Consider the following 12,913-nt stretch of genomic DNA (forward strand, 5'->3'; position numbering starts at 1 on the left):
GTTTGAATATAAGACAATGTGACGATTGAGGAAATAAAAACAACATTTAATTCATGTTAAAAATTATTCTCAGAGAGATAAAAAACACAGACGCCTCGATGTGTTTATGAATTGTAACTACAGTCAAGAATGAGCCTTTGAGCTGAGGACACAACAACAACAACAACAACGGCCTGTCTCGTGAAGTAGGGTCAGATGTTTAACGCAAAACAGCATGTTTCAGTTCATTTTAAAAACAAAAATCAATTATACTCTCTGTCTGTCTGGTGATTAATCAAACGAAACATAGACTAACCATCTGAACTATTTCCTTTAAAGTGAAATATCATGTTACTATTTATGATTTTCTTATTTTAAAAACAAGTTGGACTTTCCTGTGTATTCTGAAGCACAATATTTGGTTTGATTTGACTTCAGCTTTGTAAATTGTATTCTGAAAAATGCCAATAAGTTATTCTCATTGTACAAAAAGTTTATTAAACATAATGTAAATGTACACACGCGTTTCCTGTATTATCTTTATATTTCTGTTGTATATATTCTACTGCTGTGTTAGTGTAGTAGTATTTTCACTGCTGTAATGAATGAGTGTCTCATAAACCATCTTTGTGAAGCCAGTTAGGACCAGCAGACTGATCTTCATGAGACAGACCCCAGATCAGTGATTCTTCTCCCTCTGTGACTTTTAATGCAGCGCCCATTAAACACAATCAAGTCAGCTTTTGGTTGAGCTTTGTGCTATTTATCAAACTGAAACACATTCATTCAGTTCATATTATTTAAAAAAAGATAAATTCATTTATCTCCTAATATCAGATTAAGTAAATCTTTAAAGTGTTATTGATTAAACTCGATATTTGCTCCTCTGGAGCAGCAGCAGCAGCAGCATCAGAACGAACAGTTCTTCTTCGTCACTCGTCATCACTGCACCCCCACCAGCTCTGTGATGGGCGGAGCGAACACCATCAGCTCCTGGTATCTGTGGAAGAACAACGTGAGGCGGGAGACGTAGCCATCCTCCTGGTATGGGAGCTGCTTCTCAGTCAGATATTTGGACACAACGGGCTTCACCTGGAAGACACGACTCGGGGTCAGTTTTACAAGGTTAGACTCTATTATTTATGATTAATAGTATATTGTTAAGACAAATATTTCAATCACAGATGTCAATATCAAGTTGACATAGAAGATACAAATTAAATGAAGTACATACACGACCACAGACCAAAACAATAAACATATACAACACACAAAAAAGATAAAAACTCATGTTTAACTGTGATTTCTAGGAAACCATTGAATGGTTGAATGGATATTTTTGTAGTCCAACAGGAAGTTAGCATCACCCTCCACAAACAGTCAATGGGATTATGTTTTCGTTACCTAGAATTAGAATTAGTTTATAACATGGCGGAGTCCGCCATGTTTCTACTGTCGCCCAGAACGGACAAACCGAACTTAGAGAGAGACTTTCGTGTTTCAGTAAGTTTAAATCTGAATCCTCACCACAAGACGCCGCCAAATCCTACAAATTAAATTGTTCAGAATAAATGGAAGGTACGGCTGGGAAAACTTTACTTATAACTTTATTGTAATTATCTCCTAAGAAAGAAAATGCTAAAAGCTCCAGAGCAGCTACTAAATGGTTTGTTTTGTCATGTTTATGTTCAGATCTATTTATAACATGATGTACCGTATTTGCCTCTTTAGTACAAACTCTTTTTTTTTACCAATGTCTTTGCATAGTTATCCAGTAAAATGTGGTAATTATTGTTAATATTAGGAAAGGCAAGCTTTAGTTATACTTCATACATGTTACTTTACATTTATGAATAACTTGCTAGGTAATCACTGTATCTATGACATTATTTTATGCCAATACATTCATATATTGCCTTTAAAGTCAAAGGATCAATTGTAGTGGACGACAAAGTGGCTTCCTGTTTGTTCCTAACTCTGAACTCTTGAACCTGAACTCAACAATTCTCCCTGTTTTGTGGCCTAAATCATAAATCTCCCTCTGTGTGCAAAAACAACCCAATAGATGTGCACTGAGAGTGTGGAAACTGATAATATATAATGATTTGTGGGTTTAAAAACGTACCTTTAGACACATGTTATCAGACAGGAAGGGGAAGAGATGGTGCTCCACGTGACAGTTGATAAGCGAGTGTCCGAACATGCAGTCCAGCAGAGGGTTACGGGGCAGGTTCAGGACTCCGTGGGTCATCTGGTAGATCCTCTTTGGTCGGTTGGTGGGAGAGAACATTTGGAGGCCGATGTGCTGCCGATAACACAGTTTCACTTTGGTTAAATGTCTATGGGCAATCATATACAGTATATATAGTACGTAAACTGCTGAAAACAACACGTTAATTACATTCCTGGTGTTATTTACTGAACAACAAACAAAGAACAGAGCAGTTCTGTATACTTCATTGATTATTTAATGGGAAAGAATGAAATACACAATGTATATACAGTCGTGTTATGTTTCAGGTTTGGCTTGTGAAATTAATTTCTTAGTAATTTGATTAAAGACAGATTTAATTAGGAATATGTACTAAAAATAAAAAATAAAGGTCTTAAACTGTATTTTGAAACAAGATGTCTCCAAAAGACAAGGTCTCAAGACCCTTAATATCTCAGATGAAACTGCGGGTTTGTTGTGCAGATTTGTCCCGATCTACATATCCACAAACAAAGTTACATATCCTGAACTTTGTGCCTTCAGGGCCGCTCAATGTCTCTGTAGAGTCTGAAGACACGTGGTTGGTTTTCTCAGAACAGGAACACACGTTGACTTTATTGTCCTGTTCGTTTTAGTCAAGTCAGTGGCCATGCATTGGGTTCAAACTAACTCTCTTTTTGTCAAATAACTTCAACATTATTTGTGACTTCCATGAAACATGAGGGACACACTAAGCTAAACAACTATTTAGTGGTACATTAAGATGGGTAATTTGAATAAATTTGATCACAACAAAACTAGCTAGCTTGTTAGCTTATCAGAGCTAGCTAACGCCCAGTGGCTACTGACTTATTTTCCCCAAAGTAACTTCATTGTTTATTTGTGATTCAAATAAACAAGTGGGACAAACTTAAGAATCCCCTGCTTTATGGTCTGTTTGACTCTAAATGGACCATAATGTACTAAATGAACATCATGCTGTATTGAAGAAGACTTGAAACTAGAGATTGAGCCCATAAACTCATGTTTACAATGTTTACTGAGATAATAAATCAAGAGAGAAGTAGAGTCATTTTCTCATAGACTTCTATACAACCAGAGGAGTCGCCCCCTGGTGGAAACTAGAGAGAATGCAGCTTTAAGAGACGAAGCATCGGCTTCACTTTGTAGAAACGGATGTTGCCACCTGAACTGGATTTTTTTGGCATCGATGGACCAAAACAAAACCATCCCTGCTTGCATGAATACAAAATAAAGTGTGTTTTCTTATATAAAGGAAGCTTTAGTACACAATGTTTACAAATGAGACACCAGAGTCAAGGTTATCATCTGATAGAAGTACAGCTGGGACGTAGAGTTCAGGGGGGAAAGACAGGACAAAAGCCAATGACAGCACTAGGATCCAGGAGAGAACAGGTTTCTATTGTGACCCCCCAGTGAGAGCAAACATTTGTTCCCCCTTGTTAGACCCTTGACTTCACATCAAGAACCTGCGTTCTCTAATCCACCTTCTCAGACTTTGATCAGAACAATGCACAATGACCTGCGGCACTCAGACTCCATCTGGGAACAAATCATGCATGAATTGTTCCTTTTATGTCCCTTTAGTTCACTGACTGGTCTGATCTCTGAGAACACAATGCTGCATTGAGTTTGTGTCACAAGAGCAGTCTTCACTTAATCTGTGAGAGCTGGACTCACATGCCTGGCTATATCTGGAGGAAATTTAGTGTTTAGCATAGTAGTCGACCATTTAGTGGCTCTTCTGGAGCTTTCGGTCATAGCACATGGTCTTTATATATATCTCAACATGGATGGATTGCCATGACATACTGTACAGACATTCATGATCCCCAGAGGATGAGCCCTACTGACTTTGATGATCGGGACTTTTCATCCTTTTGGGCTTTTAGCAATATATCTTGACTATTGGATGGATCGGCATGAAATCTGGTACAGACATGAAGCTTTAAGGTCATCTAACGCCATCATCGGGTCAACATTTTGAATTGGTCCACCACGATGATATCTGTAGAACTAAAAGGATTCCCATCAGCCTCAGCTTTACTTTATGTTTGGTACATTTTTATGTAATTGGTCATTTTTTGTTATTTTGCAAAAAATGCAGACTCATTTCTGGGATTTAGGACTCAGCCCTGCAGCCCTGTATTAGCAAATGTTAGCATGCTACCAAGCTAAATTAAGACGGTGAACATGCTAAACATTAGCATGTTAGCATTTAGCTCAACGCTGCCCCCTGTGCCTCACAGACCTGCAGGCCGTCTTGTCCTGCTGCAGGTATTTCTCACCTGGAAAATGTTGACGTGGATGTACGGCACAGAGAACATTGCTCTGCACACAAGCATGCAGAGCAAAGCGCTGAGAGGCGACAGGAAGCCGGACACGTGGATCAGCAGCCAGTACTGTGAATACAGGCCCAGTGTCACCATCAGGACGGTCCTAACGACGAGAGCCAGAGAGTGTCCTTTGAGATGAGCTGCAAAAAAAAAACAGAGAATCACATGTGTGAGAATAAACTCACACCGAAGCGAGAGAGCCGAGGTAACAGGGGAGCTTGAACAGGATCAGAGGGTGAGAAATCTCAGCTTTACGCTGATAATCACGTTTAACGTTGAAGTATGTGAGCAAACTCATAAACTCGTCCGTCCTTCTCTGGACCTTTTGGCGCCTCTTACCGAGAGCAACAAGTGGGGTGATGATGGGCACGGCCAGGGGAGCTATGAACAGGTAGACGGAGCGAGGCAGGCAGGGGACCTTCCATATGCTGGAGTCACCCAGTCCAATGACGTTAGTGTGAGCGTGGTGCATCTTAATGTGGCCTTGAACGCCGGCCCGCGCTGAGAATGAGCCACAGATCTGAGTGGACGAACACAGGCACAGATGGCTATGTTTTACCAAACATGCAAACAACAAAAAACACTGATGAAGCACATAAATCAACCATATCGACAGACTTCTTCCTAGATTTATTGTATGTTTGTTTTTATTCTGTTTGCTTTGATAAGCAGCCACTAATAGAATGAGGGCAAAGAGCAGCAGTATGAAAAGCAACTGAACGCTGAGTAAACATCCGAAGTCACAGGTTCAACAGTTCACTGACTGTTAAAGCAGTGTGTCACTACACACTGCTTTAACAACCTGATTTACAGCGTTAAACACGTCATTCACTCTGTTTCTACATGGGCTGGCAGTAAATGGTTATGTCACCTTATCTTGTTTTCACCTTTATTTAAATGCAGGGTTTTCTGAGCATGAGGCCTCAGACTGCTTCACATTCACAGCTGCCCCACAGACATAAATACATATATACAAATACACAACTGGTCTCTGAGCAGCTGCACTGAAACAGCTGGGAGTTAAAGGGAAATAGTCTTACATTATGGAAAGTTACATTTGATATATTTCTTGCCAAGAAGACTCTCGTCTCTGTACGCTGAATTTGAAGCTACAGACAGTTAGCTTAGCTTAGCATGAAGACTGGAAACTGGCCTACAAAACAAAAGCCCTTCCTACCAGCAGCTCTAGAGCTCACTATTAAATACTTTACATCTTGTTTGTTTCATTTGTACAACAAACAAAGTGAAGAAAAGACAAGTTGTGTTGTCTCAAGGGGGTCATATTTCTTGTACTGGGCAACGACTTCCTGGAGTCTTGTTGTCACTGTGTGGTTGCCAAGAAATAGTCCGGCACACGACCCCCCAGTGTCTTTTTGTGTTTGTATGGATTAAACAACAGGAGACATAACATGTTACTCATTGAGCTTTAAAGGTGTTGGTATAAGTATTTTGTTACTTTTTTGAGCCAGGCTAGTTGTCTCCCTCTGTTTCCAGTCTTCATGCTAAGCTAAGCTAATTGGCTGCCTGCCTCAGCTATACCGTACAGACCTGAGAGTGGTAACAATCATCACATCTAACTCTCAGCAAGAATACAAATAAACATTTTTTTACCCCAAATGTCAAACTATTCCACCCACTGCATAGTTTAAAACAAATGCCTACTTCCGTATGACAAAGGCCTCGACACAGTTAATAGCTTAAAGAAACATGTTCAAGTGTGCAGTTACTCTTTAAACGCTTTGCTGAAGGGCACTTCAGCACTAGTATTTTTAAGCACGCTGCTGCAGAGCTGGACTCTGTGTTTACATCATGGTGCTCAAACACAGTCAGAGTTAATGGACAATGTTTTTCCTCATGTTGAATTATTAATGTGAAGATGCCGGCCATGTTATCTGACCAGAGAATTGTTTTTGTTGCTGTTGTTTACATTCCTTATGATGCAAATCCCCCAAAAAGCTCTACAGGAATGTCCTACTGTCTTTGTTTAGTTTGTCGTGTTTTTTTTGTGTTACAGACGGACTACAACTGAATTTTGTTGTGCATCTCTGTGTTGTATAATGACAATAAATGATCCATGAATCCCTGAAGCTTTGCCTCAGGTGTTAAATGACAGCCTTCCGTTTATTTCTTTAACCATCTCACCTCGATGAAGAAGACGGCCCAGAAGTTCTCCCAGGCCTGCGACTCGCTCAGCGCCCCGTGGCTGGCCAGATGTGCCCCCTTGAAGGTGATGACAGCGTGGGCCACGCCCATCAGCAGCATGCCCGCCGAAAACCACAGGACCTGAGAGGAGCCCAGCAGCAGGAAGGCTGCAAGACAGAGCACAGGAATCTCAATTTAAATCAATTAGTGGATTCATTTATAAGAGATTTATACATTCGACTCTGGGCCAAAGTGTCTTTCCACCTATCTGTTGTTTGCAGATATCAGCATCTTCTGCAGTTCATTTCTTACGATTACTTTGTCCTGAATTCAACTCTGCCTCCGATCAATCAATCTAATATTCACAAATGATAAAATATTTATACTAACAGCTAAACTTCCTGTCAGCAAATTCAGTTTGATGACAAACATAACCCATCAATAACGCTACGAAGCTGAACAAAGGGGTTTGGGGGTTTAGTTACTCTTACAAATCTTCTACTTTTGTAATATATTTATGTATTCTATTGTCTTGTGTTGTATTGTGCTATAGAGTCTTGTACTATGTGTCTGATTTTAGGCCACTATATTGTAATAACCTGCCCGAGGAATAAAGACTATTCTGGCACATTTTCATCGAGGTGGAAACTGAAATGTTGATTAATGTGCACTGTCCCATATGAATAAATAAAGGAATGAATGAAATGCAGAATGAATTGGACTTTTTTACAATAATAAACCTGCAACACAAGCAGCCAATGAGGCTCCTCCGGCCGGCTCTTAACAGGTTTCAGTGACTTATATTTCTTTCCTAACTGAATAAAACATGTGCAAATATACTGCACCTCCTATTTCAAAGCAGACTATTTTGAGGTGATAAGTCACAAGCTCTGTGATACACAATGACAGATGCCTCCTCAGGCTGCACGGACTAAATTCAGCCTCATACTACCAGTCGGGGATACACACTGCGGGGATTCATGTGAGGAAAACTCACTGCTGTGGTAATCTGCAGTCACGTTGACGCGTCTAGATTACAAGCGTGAACCAGGTGTCCTGTGGTGCTGCTGAAAGCTGTCAGTTCCACTGATCCAGTGACATGAGTCACAATAGGCACTGGTCCTAATTCAGGTCAGCAGCACCAGTGACCCAGATAGAGGATGTGTAAACCAATCATGACAACAGTGTTGGAGAAAGAGCTGTTTGTAGTTTAAGTAGAGAGGAATGTGTTTTCATTATGTTTCAGATGACATACATGAATTAATGAGACAATTATAGGGCTGAAATGATGAGTTCATTTATATAATTTAATGTGTTTGTAAGGGGGCCATGTACAATATTACAAACTTGCCAAAAATGTCATAATATATTAATAATGCAGGCAAAATTTGACTGGTTTATCTTCTAACGTGAATATTTTATGTTTCTTTTTTTGTCTTCTTTGACAGTAAACTCAATTTTGTGATTTTGGACTTCAGTTTGAAGACATCACATCGGGCTTTGGGGACTTGTGATGGACGTTTTTTAGACCGAGCAATTAATCGAGAAAACACAAAAATCAAACATTCGCCCTATTTTAGACAGACGATCTTAAAATGTTACTTTGGGTTTGTGGAGATTGTTATTCTCTATCTGCCAGTTTAGAATCTTAATAATCTATTAATTGAATTTAAAAACACACATTATCTTGTGATGGAAATTGTACATTTGAATGCACTATAAATTCTGCATTGCAGAAGATTTTATATATTCAAAGTGATGAAAATTTAAATATAATATGCTTATTAAATCTTTAATGTTTGCACATATTCCTACATCCAAGATGTTTTACCGCTGGAGAAAGTTCAGCATGTCTTTGTTCATTCAGGGACAGAAGGTAATAATGAACATAAATATGATATAAATGTGTTGGTGTATCTTTTATCTGCAGTCCTTGGGCCGGAGCATGTTTCTGTCTCGGTCACAGTGACTAGTCCATGAGATAACTCACAAAAACATGAAGTTAAAGGTACAACACCTTCTGTGGTTCTAGTTTCGTGATAACTTATTATGTCTCTAACTTTTTTAAGCATTAAAAAAATGCATGAAGTTCAGTGAGTCTTACCAGGAGGCAGACAGAGGAATGCTGCTGCCAGGATGCTACAATCGATCCCCCTCCTCTCCCACCAGCTGCTCCGCCTCACCGTCTCCTGCACCAGCCTGGTCAGCTCCATCATCAGAGACTCTTCACCGTTATTCTTCTTCTTCATCACCTCCGGATCCGCTTTGCCCCGGGCCGACACCACCTCCCCCGTCCTCTCGTCCCGTCCTTCCCTCCACTCCTCCGGTACGTTCTGCATGCTGAGGGAACCAAGAAGTCACCACGCAGTCGTTCTGTGTCCTCCTGCGAGGAAGCCGGTGCTCAACGCTGCCTGCAGCACACGGCTGCCCCCTAAGCACAGAGTCCACGGGTCAAAGTTAGCATTGCGAAAGCCCTTCTTAGCAAAAAAAAGAGAAAGCATTGTCAGACAGGGCCAGCCCCCTATATCCTGCTGCTTCAAGAGGCCCCGTGCACCCTCCTTCTCCTCCTCCTCCCTCATCTCTCTTACTATTGTTTCCTCTGTCAGCTGACTCCTGCTGCAACCCAGCAGCCATGAGATTTATTGTCCCACGACCCACAGATGTAGAAGCTTTGCCCTGTGATGGGATGGAAATCCTCAATTTTTTTTTCAAGAACAGCCTCACAAAACTGCAGCTGCTCAGCTCCAGAGAGTTCACTTCTCTTCTCTCTCTCCTTCCTCTCTGGTGTCTCATACATTCTGCATGTTGCTCACCCTCTAGTGTTTCTTTGTGACAGCTTCCCCTCCTCTCTCCTCCCCTCTCCCCATCTCTGTAACCTTGGCAAATGTCCTGGGAAAGGAGAGGGAGAAAGGAGGTAGATTAACAGCAGCTGATTCTTCACCGTGGGGGGGGGGAGAAGATGCTGCTGAGCAAGAATGTGCCCTCATAGCTGGGGTGTGTTTATGAGTTGGCCCAGGTGAGAGCCTGTGTGTGTGTGTGTGTGTATGTATATATATACACATACACACACACACACATGTATACATATACATGTGTATACATACACGTGTATATATATATCGATATATATATATATATCTCTATAGATATATGTGTATATATATACACATGTATATATATACACACACATGTATATATATACACACACATGTATCTATAGAGATATATATATATATCGATCGATCGATCGATCGATAGATCGATAGATAGATAGATATATATATATAGATATAGATATATAAAATTCACCAGAGAAAGACAGGCTGGTTAGATCAACATATATTCACACGCAAAACAATAATAATTTCACTTTATTATAATAAAAAAGATACTTATTGTTGTGGGTACATCTTCAAATACAAAAACAGTTCTCTCAAGTGCACAGACAGACAGACCTTCAGTGAAACCACAAACGCCCCGCAGCAACGTGAGATATAACAGTGTTATCTAGCACACGCTGACATAACCTCACAGCACCAGCACATCGTGTGTTTTACTATTGCATCAGTGTTTGCAGAGCAGTCAGTCCGTTAGCGATTCCCAATATTAAAGAGTCACCATTGTGTATGTGCCGTGGAGTAAAATAACATGTTTACAGTGAGACAGCTGTACAATGAAGACATAATAAACAGTATGTTCAAAGGGTTAAGTACAATCATAAATTGATAAAACATGAATCAATACAGTATGCAACAATAACAAGTCAGGCTAAGATTCATTGGACAGTGTTCGTGTGTTTTTACATGTGGCAAAACTTTCCCATGAAATGTTCATTACGTCTTTTCCAAGTTCCGGTCAGATGCCTTGACTCCATGTTTCCTCCACTGACTGTACTGCAGGGTAATAACAGTACAGGGTGTCATGTTATCCTGTAAATAAATGGGGAAAAAACAATGTCATGTATGACTGTATTCTGATCAATAATGTGTAATGACACTAAAATGACTTTCAGGCCTCTCGCTATATCACAGGTCGCCACTAGATGGAGCCATTTAGCCGGTAAAAAAGGGTCACACAGGTAGATCTGTGCTCTGGTTGGAGTTGGGTGGAACCGTGTTGGTACCGTATGAAGTACTCAGTTGGTATCAGTATCATTTTAAGGGTACTGGCATTGTAATGTCTTAAACGACACCCAGCTTTATCATCTATACAATATGCAAATGCAAAAGCAGTAGCTTATGAGAGACAACAAAGGTTTATCTGAGAGCAGAGCGTGGTGCCTCCCATTTAAAACAAAACGTGTATTACTCCACACTGACCTTCAGAGCTCAGTGTCTTCAATGGCCTCTGGTTCATCTATGGTGTCCAGACGTCTCTTGCAGGCATCCAGAAGTTTCTTCCTGGGGCCCAAAGGGATGTGAATGCTGGCGAGGTCCTGATCCGAACAAAGCAGCAGAGCCTCCAGGTCGATCTTCTCCCTCCTGAAGATGGGCATGACCTCGCTGAGGCTTTGAGAGGCCAGGAAGGTCTCCAGAGGACTGTTCTCTGGCTCAAAGTCCTCATCCAACCCGACATCCTTGTCCTCCCAGGGCAACTCCTGAAGGTTTCTTTCCTGCAGGCTCAAGGCGCTGCCGATGCTGTCCTCATCGAAGCTGGGCGAGTGCCGGGCCAGATTTCCTCGTAGACGAACATTCGGTGCCCGGCCCACCGGTTCACTCCCCACGACGCTCTCTTCATCCCGTGTCCCGATACCAAACATGCCTCCACTCAAATAGGTCCTCCTGAACACCATGGTGCCGAGCCCGGGTCTGGTGAACAGGGAATCGCGTCCAGAGTCGGCGCTAATCTCCGAATATGCGGCCTCGTGGAGGCCCGGCTCGCTCATGGCACGGGAGACGGTGTCGTCGCCGTTGTCGTGGTCGCGGGGGAACATGTCTCGGATGTTGAGGCGCGACCGCTCCTTGGCGTTGGCGTACGTGCCCTGTTTGAGGAACATGACGTCGTTGCCGAGCTGCAGGCCAGACAGCGAGCGCACGCTTTTCCTCCCGTCCTCGTAGATCTTGAACGTTCCATCGACCTGCTTCTTCTTCTCCAGCTTCTTCTGTATCTTGGCCTTGCCCTTGGCTGTGGAGTGCAGGGTGGCCTGAGGGGAATAAGACATTAAGAATTAGTAAAAAGTTATGTCGATCATGAATGGGTAGACCCACATGAAGTTAAACCATCACTGTTGCTGAGACCAAAACAGAACTTGACTTCACCAGGCAAATTAGGGTTTCTTTGTCTTTCTAAAGAAGTGAAATATGATCCTGGACTAAGGTGAATAGTATCTATACTGGATCAGACAGTAAAATGTGTCCATTTCGTTATTCAAACAAAACTATTATCTTATTAGCAATCAACGCCTACAGCTACGTTGAGGTTTGCCAAAGTGTCTCACACACACACTGAACTGTGACGAGATATAGTGTACTTCAACACAAAGTCAAAGGACAACCACCTGCGAGTATGGCATGTTGGAGGTGACGGTGTTGAACTTGCGGCTCAGTGTGCTGCTGCTGGTGTAGCTAGAAAAGCTGATAGCATCCAAGTTGTCTAAAGCTGCCGACTCCTTCATGAACTTCCTCTCCATGTGTTCGCGGTGCTTCCGCTGGAGCTTCGCGCAGTCCTTGATCCGGCGCTCCGCGGCGCGGAACACCCGGTCCTTGAGTTTGCCGACCAGCTTCGGGTTGAGGGTGACCTGCTTGGCAGCGATGGAGTCCAGGTAGCGAACGCAGTCCATGTGTCCCTTGGTGGCGGCCATGTCCAGCGGCGTGTGGTAGTCGTTGTCCAGACACCACACGTTGGCACCGAAGGCCACCAGGAAGGACAGGCAGTTGTGGTGGCCGTTGGCAGCTGCCAGGTGAAGCGGTGTGTTGCCCCAGATGTCACACCTGTCCGGGTCGCCTCTGGAAGACAAGACGCCATGTTGCATCTTAACATGACTGGATTCACACATACATTATGATTTCTGTTACTAATCTGTAAGGACAAAACCAGCGTTCTGCAGGTTTAAACCAATTAATTTAATGCAGACTTTATGATTTTTTAGGTGACCAAAATGTTACAATTAACTTTCATGAAGTGAAAACACATTGTGAAAGGATTAAAGTTGGAAAACAAAAACAATGACAATGTCGTGGGAGAGACCTGTCAATCACCGTGTAGCCCCGCCCTAAAGCATCCC

The 12,913-nt window shown here is 42.1% G+C and overlaps 2 protein-coding genes across 3 annotated transcripts in view; both read right to left on the reverse strand.

Moving 5' to 3' along the window:
* Positions 1-25: 25 nt before the first annotated feature.
* On the reverse strand, positions 26-9,296 carry fads6 (fatty acid desaturase 6). Of its 2 annotated transcripts, XM_031843933.1 has the most exons (7): positions 9,279-9,296; positions 8,795-9,121; positions 6,691-6,857; positions 4,888-5,068; positions 4,501-4,688; positions 2,105-2,284; positions 26-1,071 (listed from the first exon to the last, which is right to left on the reverse strand). In XM_031843933.1, exons 2-7 carry the CDS (start codon positions 9,027-9,029, stop codon positions 922-924), a joined length of 1,101 nt encoding a protein of 366 aa, XP_031699793.1. In that variant the 5' UTR covers positions 9,030-9,121; positions 9,279-9,296; the 3' UTR covers positions 26-921. The 2 variants fall into 2 exon arrangements, with proteins under 2 accessions (XP_031699793.1, XP_031699792.1); XM_031843932.1 differs by lacking the exon at positions 9,279-9,296 and having other exon boundaries at positions 8,795-9,215.
* A 778-nt stretch (positions 9,297-10,074) lies between these two features.
* Positions 10,075-12,913, reverse strand: part of ush1gb (Usher syndrome 1Gb (autosomal recessive)) — a 5,226-nt gene continuing 2,387 nt past the window's right edge. Inside the window, exons 2-4 of the mRNA XM_031842394.1 lie at positions 12,188-12,635; positions 11,010-11,833; positions 10,075-10,619 (exon numbers count right to left, since the gene is read on the reverse strand). Of these exons, the coding sequence (XP_031698254.1) occupies positions 11,012-11,833; positions 12,188-12,635 (1,270 nt within the window). The 3' untranslated portion in view covers positions 10,075-10,619; positions 11,010-11,011. The remainder of the gene's footprint in view (positions 10,620-11,009; positions 11,834-12,187; positions 12,636-12,913) is intronic.

The sequence above is a fragment of the Anarrhichthys ocellatus genome, unplaced genomic scaffold (genome assembly GCF_004355925.1).
Source record: "Anarrhichthys ocellatus isolate YVR2014 unplaced genomic scaffold, GSC_Weel_1.0 scaffold4, whole genome shotgun sequence".
Taxonomy (NCBI): Eukaryota; Metazoa; Chordata; class Actinopteri; order Perciformes; family Anarhichadidae; genus Anarrhichthys; species Anarrhichthys ocellatus.